The following is a 19,423-nucleotide window of genomic DNA, read 5'->3' as shown; positions in this document are numbered from 1 at the left end:
TTTTTGATGTGTTTAAAAAGTTTGAAATATCCAATAAATGTCCTTCCACTTTATGATTGTGTCCCACTTGTTGATTCTTCACAAAAAAATACAGTTTTATATCTTTATGTTTGAAGCCTGAAATGTGGCAAAAGGTCGCAAAGTTCAAGGGGGCCGAATACTTTCGCAAGGCACTGTACATTAGTCTGGTCCCAGATCTGTGTGTGTTTTTGCCAACTTTAGATATACATTGAATGACAATGACAATCAGAAGAGTTGGTTTGAACAGATCTGAATCAGGACACTAATAGTTGGTTTGAGGGTGTCAAGAGTGTCAATAATTTGTGACCCCACTGTATACTTCAAAGTTGGAGATATGTTGAAACTGGATCCATCATAATGATTCTACATGTTATAATATGCCATGGCCTTTACTGGCCAAAGGTTAAACTGCTGCTACGTTTATGATATATTATGGTGTTGCGTCACTAGACTTTGACCAGATATTATTGTACATAGAACATAGATACAGAGCCACTTGTCATCAGGAAGGTGCTCTCTCAACAGAACGGATAATATCTTCCCAGGGATTATTGTAAAGTGTGTAGGGACATTAATGGTGTTATTTCAGTATAGTGAATGACAGTTAAACACTCAGATCTAACAGTCCATTTCACCTGGGACAGGTACGTGACAGTTCAATCGTACAAAATGGCGCTAACTGGGGCGTAGGCAAGTCAAATGTAAAAAACATATTGTTCATATATCGTATTGTAGGATTCGTATATCTGGTTATTTTACCATTTGTAAAAATGTTAATGTGTCATAGTTCTAAATCATCTGACAGAATATCAAAACATTTGTTGTTTTTTAAAATTAGAGTTGAGCTCCTGCTTCTTGTGTAATTTGGTATGAAACCGCAAATACTTTTCTTAACATTGTTATTATGAATTAAATTCAATAATAGCATACCTGTTGAACAAAGAAACACACTAGAATGAGTGAAATGATTAAAAGAGAGTGAGAATTTATTATTATTATTATATTGTTATTATCAATAGTTTCTCTACATGGAGAAGAGGTGAAACATATCAGTCACCACTACATGTTCATGTGATGCATTAAATCACCTGACTGTTTGGATGTGTCTGTTAGTAAATGTTTTATTTCTAAGAGATAATGAATAAAAGAGAACAATTGACATTCAAAAATTATTTGTCACTGTGTTAACCACAACCAACATGTTGGATCTCTGTTTAGGGGTCAGTGCTCTGAAATGAGTCTCTCTGGGGAGAAAGAGGAGGGGGATCCTGTCTCTAAAATGAGACTCTCTGGGGGACATGACACCAAAGCCAAGAGGTGAGATGACAGTGTCGTTTAAGAACTTTATTTCTAAATCATTAAATCCCCCCAAAATTCACATTTAAAAAAAAAATCATCAGAAATGATCGCTTATAGGTACCTTCATGTGTCTGTAACATTTTTAGCTAAGAATATAATTTACAGGGAAATAGGAACGGTTGAAAAGTCACAATATTAGTTTAAAATGATCTTTAGAAATAGCAGTGCTGGGGGATTTGGAAAGACATCGTCAGTCAATCAACAATAGAATTATACTCGTTTGAAAAATCTGTATATTTAACTGACAGTATGTGGATACTATGAGACTAGAAAGGTTAAAATGCATGTAAGACTCACAACACAGTTGAATAATATATGTCAGGTGGAAATCAAGAGAATGTTCTACAGAGACAGGTGGACTGGGCTGAGAGGAGCAGAGGGGCGGGATTAAAATAGCTCATGATGGGTAATAGTCATTACTGTAAACATTATAGATGTCATTACTGTAAACATTATAGATGTCATTACTGTAAACATTATAGATGTTATTACTGTAAACATTATAGATGTCATTACTGTAAACATTATAGATGCCATTACTGTAAACATTATAGATGTCATTACTGTAAACATTATAGATGTTATTACTGTAAACATTATAGATGTCATTACTGTAAACATTATAGATGTCATTACTGTAAACATTATAGATGTCATTACTGTAAACATTATAGATGTTATTACTGTAAATATTATAGATGTTATTACTGTAAACATTATAGATGTTATTACTGTAAACATTGTAGATGTTATTACTGAAAACGTTATAGATGTTATTACTGTAAACATTATAGATGTTATTACTGTAAACATTATAGATGTTATTACTGTAAACATTATAGATGTTATTACTGTAAACATTATAGATGTTATTACTGTAAACATTATAGAAGTTATTACTGAAAACATTTTAGATAGTTATTAGTTATTTATTTACATTTGACTGCGTTAAACCTGGCAGTGCTATTTATTTCTCTGAGAGTGAGTCAGATATATATTATTACTATGTAAAACCTAGCAGTACTACTGATTTCTCTGAGACTGAGTCAGATATATATTATTACTGTGTAAAACCTGACAGTGCTATTTATTTCTCTGAGACTGAGTCAGATATATATTATTACTGTGTAAAACCTAGCAGTGCAATTTATTTCTCTGAGACTGAGGCAGATATATATTATTACTGTGTAAAACCTGCAGTGCTATTTATTTCTCTGAGACTGAGTCAGATATATATTATTACTGTGTAAAACCTAGCAGTGCAATTTATTTCTCTGAGACTGAGGCAGATATATATTATTACTGTGTATAACCTGGCACTGAGGCAGATATATATTATTACTGTGTATAACCTGGCACTGAGGCAGATATATATTATTACTGTGTATAACCTGGCACTGAGGCAGATATATATTATTACTGTGTATAACCTGGCACTGAGGCAGATATATATTATTACTGTGTATAACCTGGCACTGAGGCAGATATATATTATTACTGTGTATAACCTGGCACTGAGGCAGATATATATTATTACTGTGTATAACCTGGCACTGAGGCAGATATATATTATTACTGTGTATAACCTGGCACTGAGGCAGATATATATTATTACTGTGTATAACCTGGCACTGAGGCAGATATATATTATTACTGTGTATAACCTGGCACTGAGGCAGATATATATTATTACTGTGTATAACCTGGCACTGAGGCAGATATATATTATTACTGTGTATAACCTGGCACTGAGGCAGATATATATTATTACTGTGTATAACCTAGCACTGAGGCAGATATATATTATTACTGTGTATAACCTGGCACTGAGGCAGATATATATTATTACTGTGTATAACCTGGCACTGAGGCAGATATATATTATTACTGTGTATAACCTGGCACTGAGGTAGATATATATTATTACTGTGTATAACCTGGCACTGAGGCAGATATCTCGATTTTAACAACAAAATAACATGAATATTTGTCTCTCTGAAATGAAACCATCAAGTGATAGATTTCAAACAAACACATGTCTGCCATTGACCAACCCCATAATTAGACAGTGATAAAACACACCTTTCATAATTTCTTTGAACTATAAACGCTAATTTACCAACATTTCTGAAAGTGGATATATAGCGTTTTGGAATGAAACTCTTCTTATGATTCCCCATCTGAGCTCAGAGTAGATGAGAGATGGAATGTTTGTCTCTGTTGTGTTGAAGTCCAATCAAGCAGGAGAGACCAGCCTCCCCTGTGCCCAGCTGTGTGTCCATGAAGAGTGACCGGTCTATGGGTGCACCTATAAAGTTTAGAGAGGGAGACTTTTCTCTGAAACAAAGGTAAGAAAAACTCATGGGTCAGTGAGTTAAACAACACTGTCTCTAGTCATTTCTCCTCTCCAATCTTCCCATTTATTTTTGTTGTTTCATAATCCATAGGGTTATCCTTTTCTTCCATTTTCATGTAAACACAACATTCCCTCCCTGAGTGTGTGTGTGTGTGTGTGTGTGTGTGTGTGTGTGTGTGTGTGTGTGTGTGTGTGTGTGTTTGTATGTATATATATATATATATATGGCTATATATATATACTCCTCAGATGTTTTGTCCCCAGAAACCAACAGAAGAGATCAGAGTCAGAGATTCTCAGTGGTCAGTCTTCCCAGAGTCATCAAACAGACCTGGCCTCTATATTCAGTGTATGTGGTCCTGTTATGTACATTTGTTTTTGTTTACCTCAAGTAAAGTTGATCTGTCAATCATTCATTAATGTGTTCATGAGAAAGTATTTATTCTCTTGTTTAACTAATTTACTTCATTTATTTCAGTTGCTTGAAGAGAATATTATCACATTTATGAAGAACGAGCTGAAGAGGTTCAAGAGGATTCTTAGTCCAGAACTCCCACAAGGCTTTGAGAGTCAGAAGCAGGAAGTGGTGGATGCTGAAGATGAGAAGCAGGAGAGCAGTGCCAGAGAGGGGGCTCTGAAGATCACACTGCACGTCCTGAGGAAAATGAACCAGAAGGAGCTTGCTGACACACTGGAGAAAAGTAAGAGCTGTCTGCCTCATGCTGAATGCTGTTTTACAACAAACATTTAAAAGTTGTAGCTCAAAATAGCTTTGTAACTCAATGATATTGTAGAAGCCTTAATACAACACTTTTAGTGACCTCATCAAGTAGCAGCAGCGATGTGTTGTGGTGATTAATTTAGACAGAGAGACGAGGAGAGAGAGAGAGAGAGAGAGAGAGAGAGAGAGAGAGAGAGAGAGAGAGAGAGAGACAGAGAGAGACAGAGAGAGAGAGAGAGAGAGAGAGAGAGAGAGAGAGAGAGACAGAGAGAGAGAGAGAGAGAGACGAGGAGAGAGAGAGAGAGAGAGAGAGAGAGAGAGAGAGAGAGAGAGAGAGAGAGAGAGACAGAGAGAGAGAGAGAGACAGAGGAGAGAGAGAGACGAGGAGAGAGAGAGAGAGAGAGAGAGAGAGAGACAGAGAGAGAGAGACGAGGAGAGAGAGAGAGAGAGAGAGAGAGAGAGAGAGAGAGAGAGAGAGAGAGAGACGAGGAGAGAGAGAGAGAGAGAGAGAGAGAGAGAGAGAGAGAGAGAGAGAGAGACAGAGAGAGACAGAGAGAGACAGAGAGAGACAGAGACAGAGAGAGAGAGAGAGAGAGAGAGAGAGAGAGAACATGTCACATTCTGACCTTAGTTCCTTTGTTATGTCTTTCTTTTAGTTTGGTCAGGGCGTGAGTTGGGTGGGTTGTCTATGTTCCGTTTTCTATGTAGTGTTTCTGTGTTTGGCCTGGTATGGTTCTCACTCAGAGGTCGTTAGTTGACCTCTCCTTTTGTGTTTCGTGTTTATTTTCCGTGGTTGTTTAGGTTTTGTTTTTTCACGTTGTCGTTTATTGTTTTGTTCTTATTAAAAACCAAGATGAACACTTACCACGCTGCGTATTGGTCCGATCCTTGCTACTCCTCCTCGGAAGAGGAAGAGGAAAGTTGTTACACAACATTAATGATACCATCAATAATAATAATAATAATAATAATAATATAATCAGTCACTCCAGCGTGTAATGCATTATGAAATCATGTACACATTTATAAGGGAAAACATTATTATAATATATAACTTTATAACAGTCCAACAACACTGTAGGCATTAAAACAGACGTAATATTAATATCCTCTGTGTTATTTCTTCATTCAGATGAGCTTGCTGTGATTTGCCAACGTGAACTCAAATCTCATCTAAAGAAGAAGTTTCAATGTGTATTTGAGGGGATCGCTAAACAAGGAAACCCAACACTTCTCAATAAGATCTACACAGAGCTCTACATCACAGAGGGTGGAACAGGAGAGGTCAATAATGAACATGAGCTGAGACAGATTGAGACAACAACCAGGAAACAAGCAAGACCAGAGACTGCAATCAAATGTAACAACATCTTCAAACCCTTAACTGGACAAGACAAACCTATCAGAACTGTGCTGACAAAGGGAGTCGCTGGCATTGGAAAAACAGTCTCTGTGCAGAAGTTCATTCTGGACTGGGCTGAAGGAAAAGCAAATCAGGATGTCCAATTTGTTTTTTCATTCCCTTTTCGGGAGCTGAATTTGATGAAAGAGGACAAACACACTTTGATTGAACTTCTCAACCACTTCTCAATGGAAACCAAAGAATCAAGAATTTCCAACTACGACAAGCACAAAGTTCTGTTCATATTTGATGGTCTGGATGAGTGCCGACTGCCCCTAGACTTCCAGAAGAACAAAATATGTTGTGACGTCACAAAGTCAACCTCAGTGGATGTTCTGCTGACAAATCTCATCAAGGGAAACCTGCTTCCCTCTGCTCTCCTCTGGATAACTACCCGACCTGCAGCAGCCAATAAGATCCCTTCAGAGTGTGTTGACCAGGTGACAGAGGTACGAGGGTTCAATGACCCACAGAAGGAGGAGTACTTCAGGAAGAGATTCAGTGATGAGGACCTGGCCAGCAGATTCATCTCACACATAAAGGCATCAAGGAGCCTCCACATCATGTGCCACATTCCAGTCTTCTGTTGGATTTCTGCAACAGTCCTTGAACACATACTGAAACATAAGAGAGAAGAGGTGCCAAAGAGTCTGACTGAGATGTACACACACCTTCTGGTGTTTCATACCAAACAGAAGAATGAAAAGTATCTTGGGAAAGAAGAGACAGGTCCAGACTGGAATAAAGAGAGCATTCTGTCACTGGGAAAACTGGCTTTTCAACAGCTTGTCAAGGGCAATCTGATTTTCTATGAAGAAGACCTGAAAGAGGCTGGCATTGATGTCAATGAAGCCTCAGTGTACTCAGGATTGTGCACACAGCTCTTTAAAGAGGAATGTGGGCTGTACCAGGACAATGTGTACTGCTTCGTGCATCTGAGCATTCAGGAGTTTCTGGCTGCTGTATATGTGTTCCTTTCATTCAGCAACAACAATGAGAATCTAATGGCCGAACCTCAATCAACGTCCAGGAACTTTTTTGCGCTGTTCAGAAACAAGCCTGAAGTTACTTTCTACAAGAGTGCTGTGGATGAAGCCTTACAAAGTGAGACGGGAAACCTGGACCTTTTCCTCCGCTTCCTTCTGGGCCTCTCACTGGAGTCCAATCAGAAGCACTTACGAGGTCTACTGACAAAGACAAGAAGCAGCTCACAGAGCCATGAAGAAACAGTCAAGTACATCAAGGAGAAGATCAGGGAGAATCCCTCTCCAGAGAGGTGCATCAATCTGTTCCACTGTCTGAATGAACTTAATGACCATTCTCTAGTGGAGGAGATCCAACGCTACCTGAGATCAGGAAGTCTGTCAGAAGCCAAACTGTCACATGCACAGTGGTCAGCTCTGGTCTTTGTGTTGCTGACTTCAGAAAAGGAGCTGGAAGTGTTTGACTTGAAGAAATACTCCAGATCAGAGGAAGGTCTTCTGAGGCTGCTGCCAGTGGTCAAAGCCTCCAGAGCTGCTCTGTGAGTACATCAAATGACATTTAAGTACTAATCATCAGGAAGAAATATTCAGTTTAGAGAAAAATATGAATTGTTGAAAAACATATTTACTCAGTGCATTGCTGTTCACATTAGTATAACAATTGTAGTATCTGGGATCTACATCTGTTTATGTTAGTTACTGTGCTGTTACTAAGCAGTAATGCATTACGGCAGTGTTACGTTACTACACCTAATAGGAAATGCACATGCACACTGGGGTGCCGGGAACTGTAGAGCACGAGGGGTTTTGACTAAACGAAAACTAACTGTACTCCCGTCTCCTGCTCGGTCATTTCTCCACAACAGAAATATTACAACAATGTGACCATACATTTCTAGGAGATTAAAGATTAATCTATATGTTGTTTGGGAGAATAAACCAAAAGCATCTGCCATTGTCCTTCTACACTACTGGTGTTAAATGAACAGTGTGTTTGTGAAATCATGATGATCTCTTTATCAGGCTGTCAGGCTGTGGAGTCACGGACAAAGGCTGTGCTTCTCTGGTCTCAGCTCTGAAGTCAAACCCCTCACACCTGAGAGAGCTGGATCTGAGTAACAATGACCTGAAGGATTCAGGAGTGAAGCTGCTCTCTGCTGGACTGGGGAATCCCCACTGTAAACTGGAGACTCTGAGGTCAGTATTCCTGTAGTTGGTCAACAAGTGATAACTGTTCACCAGATCCACATGTGTTTACCAGAGACACATAGTCCACATCATATGTGTTTACCAGGCACACATAGTCCACATCATATGTGTGTTTACAGTGAAGTTTACAGGTTTAAATTTGCTGCTATGCTCCAGTATTTTGGATTTTAGAAAAGAGTTTCATATTAGGTGACAGTACAGAATGTCACCTTTAATTAGAGGTTAATGGTGAGAGGTTAGAATGTCACCTTTAATTAGAGGTTAATGGTGAGAGGTTAGTATGTTTTGTTGTAGCCTCTGTAACTCTCTCACTCTTTATTATTAATGATTCATTCATGATCTTTCTTAATCATGGCAGTGACAAGCTTGATGTAGTCATTGTCACGAAGGAATATGAGACCAAATACTAATCTTTTGACTACTTTAATAGACTATAAGTTAATTGGCCAGAATACTTATGACTTCTTCAGATAGGGGGACTAGATACATGAATTGCTTTTCATTTTCTAAACGTGAAACAGACATGTATAAAATAATACCCTGAAATTGAAGAAGACATTATATACTGTCACTTTAAATAAAACATTTGATCTCAAATCCAAAAATTCTGGAGTGCTGGAGGCACATTTAAAATGTTAGCTTCACTGTCAATATATATATGGTGTGGACTGTGTACTCAGTACAATCTAAATCTGATACCTCACTGTATGTCTTTTGACTGATACTGCTTTTAAACTGGTCTGGTCAGTCTACTCAAATATTTGGACTTTATATTTTTCTCTCTACAAGCCATACTTTGATTTTTTGTAATTTCAAAAAATTATATACATTAATTTACGAATAGATATGAAAGGTTGCTGGACATTGATATATCTGAATATATTGAAGAAATATACTGCCACTATTTTCACCACTAAAGAATAGCAGTGTGGTTTTAATATGATTTGACTCTTTGCAGGCTGTCAGGCTGTCTAGTCACAGAGGAAGGCTGTGCTTCTCTGGTCTCAGCTCTGAGGTCAAACCCCTCACACCTGAGAGAGCTGGACCTGAGCTACAATCACCCAGGAGACTCAGGAGTCAGACTGCTCTCTGCTGGACTGGAGGATCCACACTGCAGACTGGAGAAACTCAAGTATGTAGAGGGTTTATGTCAATGTTCATATCAGGCATGTTTGAGTTATCAGGCCTGTTAAGACAAACATTCTTACCACCACTTGGACAAAGTTATATGCTGTGTGTGTGTGTTCACGTGTGTCACTCAATGACTGTCTGTTCTCCTGCTTACCGCTACAGTGTGGAACATGGTGGAGAGTACGCAATGAAACCTGGCCTTAGAAAATGTGAGTGTTGACTACTGTGAAGAATATGACTAAGAATAAGTCTTAATTCAAGTTAAGTCAAAGACCACCATCATTACTTACTTGGTCATATTACATACAATCTGTAGTTCTACAGAAGCAGAAATCAGGGACACCAAAGTTTAGAAAGAGTAGCTTTGGCAGTGTGTGTGTATGTGTGTGGTGTGTTTGTGTTACGCTAGAAATGTGTGTTTATGCATGCATACAGGTGTGTGTGTGTTCAGGATGTGTGTGTGTGTTCAGGATGTGTGTGTGTGTGTGTGTGTGTATGTAATCAATGTGAATAAGTGTGTTTTACATTACCATACAGTATAACATATGACCATTCAACAAGTCTCAAGTTACCTTAACTTCTCCTGTTGATACCTAGAAACATTAAATTAATTAGTGATTTTTTTTCTTCTTTTTATTTCACCTTTATTTAAAGTTATTATTATTATTCAAAGTCAAAAACATCATTTGTATTTCTTATTCCACCTTTATTTATTAACCAGGTCGGCCAGTTGAGAACAAGTTCTCATTTACATCTGCGACCTGGCCAAGATAAAGCAAAGCAGTGTGACAAAAACAACCACACAGAGTTACACATAAACAAATGTACAGTCAATAACACAAAGGAAAAGAAACATAGAAACAGTGTACAGTGTGTCGAAGAGTAGGGAGGTGGGGAGGTGGGGAGGTGGGGAGGTGGGGAGGTGGGGAGGTGGGGAGGTAGGGAGGTGGGGAGGTGGGGAGGTGGGGAGGTGGGGAGGTAGGGAGGTGGGGAGGTAGGGAGGTGGGGAGGTGGGGAGGTGGGGAGGTGGGGGTGGGGAGGTAGGGGAGGTGGGGAGGTAGGGAGGTGGGGAGGTGGGAGGTGGGGAGGTGGGGAGGTGGGGAGGTGGGGAGGTGGGGAGGTGGGGGTGGGGAGGTGGGGAGGTGGGGAGGTGGGGGGAGGTGGGGAGGTGGGGAGGTAGGGAGGTAGGGAGGTAGGGAGGTAGGGAGGTGGGGAGGTGGGGAGGTGGGGAGGTGGGGTGGGGGTGGGGGGGAGGTGGGAGGTGGGGAGGGGAGGTGGGGAGGTGGGGAGGTGGGGAGGTGGGGGTGGGTGGGGAGGGGGAGGTGGGAGGTGGGGAGGTAGGGAGGTGGGGAGGTAGGGAGGTGGGGAGGTGGGGAGGTGGGGAGGTGGGGAGGTGGGGAGGTAGGGAGGTAGGGAGGTGGGGAGGTAGGGAGGTAGGGAGGTGGGGAGGTGGGAGGTAGGGAGGTGGGGAGGTGGGGAGGTGGGGAGGTGGGGAGGTGGGGAGGTGGGGGAGGTGGGGAGGTGGGAGGTGGGGAGGTGGGGAGGTGGGGAGGTGGGGAGGTGGGGAGGTAGGGGAGGTGGGGAGGTGGGGAGGTGGGGGGAGGTGGGGAGGTAGGGAGGTAGGGAGGTAGGGAGGTGGGGAGGGTGGAGGGGGTAGGGAGGTGGGAGGTAGGGAGGTGGGGAGGTGGGGAGGTGGGGAGGTAGGGGAGGTGGGAGGTGGGGAGGTAGGGAGGTGGGGAGGTGGGGAGGTGGGGAGGTGGGAGGTAGGGGAGGTGGGGAGGTGGGGGGAGGTGGGGAGGTAGGGAGGTGGGGAGGTGGGGAGGTGGGGAGGTGGGGAGGTGGGGAGGTGGGGAGGTAGGGAGGTAGGGAGGTGGGAGGTGGGGAGGTGGGGAGGTGGGGGAGGTGGGGAGGTGGGGAGGTGGGGGTGGGGAGGGGGAGGTGGGGGTGGGGAGGTGGGGAGGTGGGGAGGTAGGGAGGTGGGGAGGTGGGGAGGTGGGGAGGGGAGGTGGGGAGGTAGGGAGGTGGGGAGGTAGGGAGGTGGGGAGGGAGGTGGGAGGTGGGGAGGTGGGGAGGTGGGGAGGTGGGAGGTGGGGAGGTGGGGAGGTAGGGGAGGTGGGGGAGGTGGGGAGGTGGGGAGGGGGGAGGTGGGGAGGTGGGGGAGGTAGGGAGGTGGGGAGGTGGGGAGGTGGGGAGGTGGGGAGGTGGGGAGGTGGGGGGAGGTGGGGAGGTGGGAGGTGGGGAGGTGGGGAGGTGGGGGAGGTGGGGAGGTGGGGAGGTAGGGAGGTGGGGAGGTGGGGAGGTAGGGAGGTGGGGAGGTGGGGTGGGGAGGTGGGGAGGTAGGGAGGTGGGGAGGTGGGGAGGTGGGGGAGGTGGGGAGGTGGGGAGGTGGGGGTGGGGAGGTGGGGAGGTGGGGAGGTGGGAGGTGGGGAGGTGGGGGGGAGGTGGGGAGGTGGGGAGGTGGGGAGGTAGGGGGAGGTGGGGAGGTGGGGAGGTAGGGGGGGTGGGGAGGTGGGGAGGTGGGGAGGTGGGGGGAGGTGGGGAGGTGGGGAGGTGGGGGTGGGGAGGTGGGGAGGTGGGGAGGTGGGGAGGTGGGGAGGTGGGGAGGTGGGGAGGTGGGAGGTGGGGAGGTGGGGAGGTGGGGAGGTGGGGAGGTGGGGAGGTGGGGAGGTGGGGAGGTAGGGGGGGAGGTGGGGGAGGTGGGGAGGTGGGGGTAGGGAGGTAGGTGGGGAGGTGGGGAGGTGGGGAGGTGGGGGTGGGGAGGTGGGGAGGTGGGGAGGTGGGTGGGGGTGGGGAGGTAGGTGGGGGAGGTGGGGAGGTGGGGAGGTGGGGAGGTGGGGAGGTGGGGAGGTGGGGAGGTGGGGTGGGGAGGTGGGGAGGTGGGGAGGTGGGGGTGGGGAGGTGGGGAGGTGGGGAGGTGGGGTGGGGAGGGTGGGGAGGTGGGGAGGTGGGGAGGTGGGGAGGTGGGGAGGTGGGGGTGGGGAGGTGGGGAGGTGGGGAGGTGGGGAGGTGGGGAGGGTGGGGAGGGGGGAGGTGGGGAGGTGGGGGTGGTGGGGAGGTGGGAGGTGGGGAGGTGGGGAGGGTAGGGAGGTGGGGAGGTAGGGAGGTGGGGAGGTGGGGAGGTGGGGAGGTGGGGAGGTGGGAGGTGGGGAGGTAGGGAGGTGGGGAGGTGGGGGGGAGGTGGGGAGGTGGGGTGGGGAGGTGGGGAGGTGGGGAGGTGGGGAGGTGGGGAGGTGGGGAGGGGGGAGGTGGGGAGGTGGGGAGGTAGGGGGGGTAGGGAGGGGGGAGGTGGGGAGGGAGGTAGGGAGGTGGGGAGGTGGGGGTGGGGAGGTGGGGAGGTGGGGAGGTAGGGAGGTGGGGGAGGTAGGGAGGTAGGGGGGAGGTAGGGAGGTAGGGAGGTGGGGAGGTGGGGGGAGGTAGGGAGGTGGGGAGGTGGGGAGGTAGGGAGGTGGGGAGGTGGGGAGGTGGGGAGGTAGGGAGGTGGGGAGGTGGGGAGGTGGGAGGTGGGGAGGTGGGGAGGGGGGAGGTGGGGAGGTGGGCAATAAATAGGCCCTAGAGGTGAAAATAATTACAACTTAGCATTAATACTGGAGTGATAGATGTGCAGATGATGATGTGCAAGGAGAGATACTGGGGGGCAAAAGAACAAGAGGGTAAGTAATAATATGGGTGATGAGGTAGTCGGGTGTGATATTTACAGATATTTACAACTGTGCAGGTACAGTGATCGGTAAGCTGCTCTGACAGCTGATGCTTAAAGTTAGTGAGGGAGATATAAGACTCCAGCGTCAAAGATTTTAGCAATTTGTTCCAGTCATTGGCAGCAGAGAACTGGAAGGAAAGGCGACCAGAGGAAGTGTTGGCTTTGGGGATGACCAGTGAAATATACCTGCTGGAGCGCGTGCTACGGGTGGGTGTTGCTATGGTGACCAGTGAGCTGAGATAAGGCCAGGCTTTACCTAGCAAAGACTTATAAATGCCAGTGGGTTTGGCGACGGATATGTAGTGAGGGCCAGCCAACGAGAGCATTCAGGTCGCCAGGGAGTTAACATTCTAATGTGAATGATGATGATTTCTAACATTGTGTCTGGTTTCATCCACCAGATGCCTGTGATCCCACACTGGACCCAAACACAGCACACAGACTCCTCTCTCTGACTGAGGATAACAGAAAGGTGACACGTAGCAGGGAGACACAACCGTATCCTGATCACCAGGACAGATTTGAGGTCTGGCAGCAAGTGCTGTGTAGAGAGGGTCTGACTGGGCGCTGTTACTGGGAGGTAGAGGGGAGTGGGGGATTGGCTGACATTGGAGTGACATATAAAGGAATCAGCAGGAGAGGAAGGGGTAATGACTGTGTTATTGGATCCAATGACAAGTCCTGGAGTCTGTTCTTTTCTGACAAAAGATACAATGCCAGGCACAATAATGCTCACATTACCTTAGACGTCCCCCTCCAGCTCCCACAGAGTAGGAGTGTATCTGGACTGGCCAGCCGGCACTCTGTCCTTCTACAGAGTCTCCTCTGACACACTGACCCACCTGCACACATTCTACACCACATTCACTGAGCCCCTCTATCCAGGGTTTAGGGTTTATGATGTTACCTCCTCAGTGTCCCTGTGTCAGGTGGTCCCTGTGTCAAACACAACATGATGTTTCACTCTAATCATGTGTTTTATGTTTGATCACAATATGACATTTAAATACATGGAGGAACACACACACCAGTTTGGACCAGTTTATTCCTGGAAATAATAACCATGGTAACTCTGTGTCAATGGACACACACACTCGCACACTGGACACACAATAACACACACTGGACAAACTGGACACACAATAACACACACTGGATATATATAGATATAACAGAAGCTAATAGAACCAGGACACTTTGTCAGAAGATATAACAGAAGGTAATAGAACCAGGACACTTTGTCAGAAGATATAACAGAAGCTAATAGAACCAGGACACTTTGTCAGAAGATATAACAGAAGCTAATAGAACCAGGACACTCTGTCAGAAGATATAACAGAAGCTAATAGAACCAGGACTCTTTGTCAGAAGATATAACAGAAGCTAATAGAACCAGGACACTTTGTCACAAGATATAACAGAAGCTAATAGAACCAGGACACTTTGTCAGAAGATATAACAGAAGGTAATAGAACCAGGACACTTTGTCACAAGATATAACAGAAGCTAATAGAACCAGGACACTCTGTCAGAAGATATAACAGAAGCTAATAGAACCAGGACACTTTGTCACAAGATATAACAGAAGCTAATAGAACCAGGACACTTTGTCAGAAGATATAACAGAAGCTAATAGAACCAGGACACTTTGTCACAAGATATAACAGAAGCTAATAGAACCAGGACACTCTGTCAGAAGATATAACAGAAGCTAATAGAACCAGGACACTTTGTCACAAGATATAACAGAAGCTAATAGAACCAGGACACTCTGTCAGAAGATATAACAGAAGCTAATAGAACCAGGACACTCTGTCAGAAGATATAACAGAAGCTAATAGAACCAGGACACTTTGTCACAAGATATAACAGAAGCTAATAGAACCAGGACACTGTCAGAAGATATAACAGAAGCTAATAGAACCAGGACACTCTGTCAGAAGATATAACAGAAGCTAATAGAACCAGGACACTTTGTCACAAGATATAACAGAAGCTAATAGAACCAGGACACTTTGTCAGAAGATATAACAGAAGCTAATAGAACCAGGACACTTTGTCAGAAGATATAACAGAAGCTAATAGAACCAGGACACTGTCACAAGATATAACAGAAGCTAATAGAACCAGGACACTTTGTCACAAGATATAACAGAAGCTAATAGAACCAGGACACTTTGTCAGAAGATATAACAGAAGCTAATAGAACCAGGACACTTTGTCAGAAGATATAACAGAAGCTAATAGAACCAGGACACTTTGTCACAAGATATAACAGAAGCTAATAGAACCAGGACACTCTGTCAGAAGACATAACAGATACTACTAAGCCTGATTTCAGTCTGAACTCATCTTTGACCAAATGTGTAGCAGCAGTTTGCAATTGTATGTCAGAATAGCTGTGCACATAATCCTTATACCTCTTCATGGACTACAGTTGAACATTGTCTTGTTTTAGGGTGTGAACTGGTATGGTCTGATATGAATTACAGCAGTTATTTTAACAATGCTGGTTATAAATATTGTTGACCTTCATCCATGGAGACCTTGACTTGCATTACACTCGCTGCAGAAAAACATTTTCATGAAATCATGTGACTTCTAGCTAGAGAAAATGATTCCTATAAACGTGCCCTGATACAAGCAAGAAACAAGTTATCGATGAAACAGAATGTGACATATCTGTTTGATAGTTCACACATTCATCAGTCAGGGTTACTATCTTGTCATGTTTTTGACTAACCACAGTGGAACATTCTAGTCTTTAAGGACATTAACTGGCAGAACAGATTTCAGCAAAGTATGGTGTCATTGTTTTCAGGAAGGTGTGCCCATGGTCTTTATACTGCGGTACAAAGGCAAAGAGCAGTTCACGTAAACAGCGAATCTGATAAAAACTGCATTAAAGTAAGTTTTTTTGTCCATGCATATCAACCATGACCACTGATCTGACCTATGACCCCTAAAATACAGATACGGCACTCGGCCTTTGTATGACCTTAAACAGCTGTATGGGTAATGCAAAAGCAAAGTAGAGTATCTAGAAATGTAAATGTGTTGATCCAACATTTAGTTGTTTTTCTGTTTGATTTGAACAGTTTGAGTTCTAACTACATTCCAACTGTATTTAATGGTGTTTTGTAGTTGTGTTTTCATGTTTTGACTGATGTATTGTAGTAACCCTCAACTGTATTAATGGTGTTTTGTACATAGTTGTGTTTTCATGTTTTGACTGATGTATTGTAGTAACCCTCAAGCTGTTTTTAGCCATAAGGTTATTTAATCACGGAGAATGTTCATACTTAATAAATATGTGATTTTGTATTACTAGCAATGCTGTCATTTTCTTTATGTTAGCTATTATTTCTATATTTTGTTTATCTATCTTATCATTATCTGGGTACTTACTCTCTCACACACACACACACACACACACACACACACACACACACACACACACACACACACACACACACACACACACACACACACACACACACACACACACACACTCACTCTCTCACACACACTCACTCTCTCACACACACACACTCACTCTCTCACACACACACACACACACACACACACACACACACACACACACACACACACACACACACACACACACACACACACACACACACACACACACACACACACACACACACACACACACACACACACACACACTCACTCTATCACACACAATCTACACACACATTATGACACAGTCTCTTTGGCTAGGGAGACCTGGTCAAGAAGGCAGCAGTAGGACAAACAGAATACAAACAGCACATCAACCCGTTTCAGAGCTGGTCCTGTCTCCAGGAAACATGTGCATTCCTCCGGGGGTCAACCCGTTTCAGAGCTGGTCCTGTCTCCAGGAAACATGTGCATTCCTCCGGGGGTCAACCCGTTTCAGAGCTGGTCCTGTCTCCAGGAAACATGTACATTCCTCCGGGGGTCAACCCGTTTCATGGAGTGCAGCAGGTAGCCTGCAGCAGGATTTTGATCCAACTAGGCAACAAACCTGACCAACTGACCTAATTGATCAATTCAGGGATTGCCTAAATTCAACACACTTGGTATTCCAGGTTGATTAAATCAGAAACATGAATTGTTGCGGACCTTATGGGGACATTGAACTGTTGTCTTGACCTTATGGGGACATTGAACTGTTGTCCTGACCTTATGGGGACATTGAACTGTTGTCCTGACCTTATGGGGACATTGAACTGTTGTCCTGACCTTATGGGGACATTGAACTGTTGTCCTGACCTTATGGGGACATTGAACTGTTGTCCTGACCTTATGGGGACATTGAACTGTTGTCCTGACCTTATGGGGACATTGAACTGTTGTCCCGACCTTATGGGGACATTGAACTGTTGTCCTGACCTTATGGGGACATTGAACTGTTGTCCTGACCTTATGGGGACGTTGAACTGTTGTCCTGACCTTATGGGGACATTGAACTGTTGTCCCAAACTTATGGGGACATTGAACTGTTGTCCCGACCTTATGGGGACATTGAACTGTTGTCCTGACCTTATGGGGACATTGAACTGTTGTCCTGACCTTATGGGGACATTGAACTGTTGTCCTGACCTTATGGGGACATTGAACTGTTGTCCCGACCTTATGGGGACATTGAACTGTTGTCCTGACCTTATGGGGACATTGAACTGTTGTCCTGACCTTATGGGGACATTGAACTGTTGTCCTGACCTTATGGGGACATTGAACTGTTGTCCTGACCTTATGGGGACATTGAACTGTTGTGCTGACCTTATGGGGACATTGAACTGTTGTCCCGACCTTATGGGGACATTAAACTGTTGTCTTGACCTTATGGGGACATTGAACTGTTGTGCTGACCTTATGGGGACATTGAACTGTTGTCCTGACCTTATGGGAACATTGAACTGTTGTCCTGACCTTATGGGGATATTGAACTGTTGTCCCGACCTTATGGGGACATTGAACTGTTGTCCCGACCTTATGGGGACATTGAACTGTTGTCCTGACCTTATGGGGACATTGAACTGTTGTCCTGACCTTATGGGGACATTGAACTGTTGTCCTGACCTTATGGGAACATTGAACTGTTGTCCTGACCTTATGGGGACATTGAACTGTTGTGCTGACCTTATGGGGACATTGAACTGTTGTCCTGACCTTATGGGGACATTGAACTGTTGTCCTGACCTTATGGGGACATTGAACTGTTTGCACACATCCCGTGTGGGGACATCTTGACAAACTGGGGCCAAAATAATTATCCCTGTAAGGCAGACCATGTCAAAACCTAACCCTAACATTTAACCCCTAACTCTAATTCTAACCTTAAACCCCCTTAGAAATGACCTTTTTCCTTGTGGGTATCAGCAAAATGCCCCAGTTGGTCCCCACAAGTATAGTTAAACGTGCACACTCACACTCGAACACACACAATCTACACACACATTGTTCTGTAGTTGTGCTGTTTGTATATTGTTGTATTGTAGAGAAAACAAAACATTGACACCTGTATGTTTGGGAATTATTCTGCAATAATATGCTCAGTCCAAAGCTTTGCACAGCCCACAGACATGTCTACGAACTTTAGGTAGAGGGAACCCTCATCACGTGATGTCGGCACCTGTTGGGCTTTTGCAGAGAAGTCTCCCCTCTTGATCAGCATAGAACGGGGTCCCTAACAAACTGCATCACCTCTGTGGGGAGACTAAACTCATCAAGTCTTGTTTCAAAGTTATCTTTCAGTTTAACTAAAAACTCTGACATCACGGGAGTTATCTGTACTGATGATGAATGGATATAGTTACGCACAATAGGGAAATGATTTTATTCTGGGCTCAAATCAGAAGAGAAAATAAATGTATTTTGAAAAGAAATACATTGTTTCAAGCATGCCAATAACTGTTTAACCCCTCCCCCGTAGGCCCAAATTAAGTCCATTCAAGGGATTTTAAAATGTCACTCAAACAAACCTCAGCTACAAATTCCTCATCAACAATTTACACTAGTCTTTCATGTTATTTGTTTATTGGGATCCCCATCATCTGTTACAAAGCAGCAGCTACTCTTCCTGGAGTCCAACAACTATAAAGTTGTCTCCAGGTATATTAGACATCTCTTTACAGGACAATGGAACAGGGGTGGTAGCAGCGGATGGACTTTTTGGTTTGCCTAGGAGGAAGTAGTCTGGATCAAGTAATGAGTCACCAAGACATGGGGAAAAGCACTTTGCAAACCAAGCTGATGTGGATCGATTCGTTTTGAAGCCCATATCACCAACAGAGGTAAAGTGATAACATGTGATTACATTTACATGGGAGTTTAATTACTTCCGGCGCCGACAGAGATGGCCGCCTCGCTTCGCGTTCCTAGGAAACTATGCAGTTTTTTGTTTTTTTACGTGTTATTTCTTACACTAGTACCCCAGGTCATCTTAGGTTTCTTTACATACAGCCGACAAGAACTACTGAATATAAGATCAGCGTCAACTCACCATCAGTACGACCAAGAATATGTTTTTCGC

General features: G+C 44.4%; 1 protein-coding gene across 1 annotated transcript; it reads left to right on the top strand.

Moving 5' to 3' along the window:
- The first annotated feature begins 534 nt into the window (after positions 1–534).
- Positions 535–16,212, top strand: LOC121844542 (NLR family CARD domain-containing protein 3-like). Its single transcript, XM_042314772.1, is given in 11 exon segments — positions 535–665; positions 1,240–1,338; positions 3,612–3,728; positions 3,986–4,085; positions 4,215–4,437; positions 5,590–7,381; positions 7,866–8,039; positions 9,010–9,183; positions 9,345–9,391; positions 13,284–13,642; positions 13,644–16,212. Coding segments are annotated over 11 exon segments (3,327 nt in total). The 5' UTR covers positions 535–618; the 3' UTR covers positions 13,839–16,212.
- The last annotated feature ends 3,211 nt before the right edge of the window (positions 16,213–19,423 follow it).

The sequence above is a fragment of the Oncorhynchus tshawytscha genome, unplaced genomic scaffold (assembly GCF_018296145.1).
Source record: "Oncorhynchus tshawytscha isolate Ot180627B unplaced genomic scaffold, Otsh_v2.0 Un_contig_2830_pilon_pilon, whole genome shotgun sequence".
NCBI classification, from domain to species: Eukaryota; Metazoa; Chordata; class Actinopteri; order Salmoniformes; family Salmonidae; genus Oncorhynchus; species Oncorhynchus tshawytscha.
Note: the sequence above shows the minus strand (reverse complement) of the source record. Positions and strands in the feature narration are given on the sequence as shown.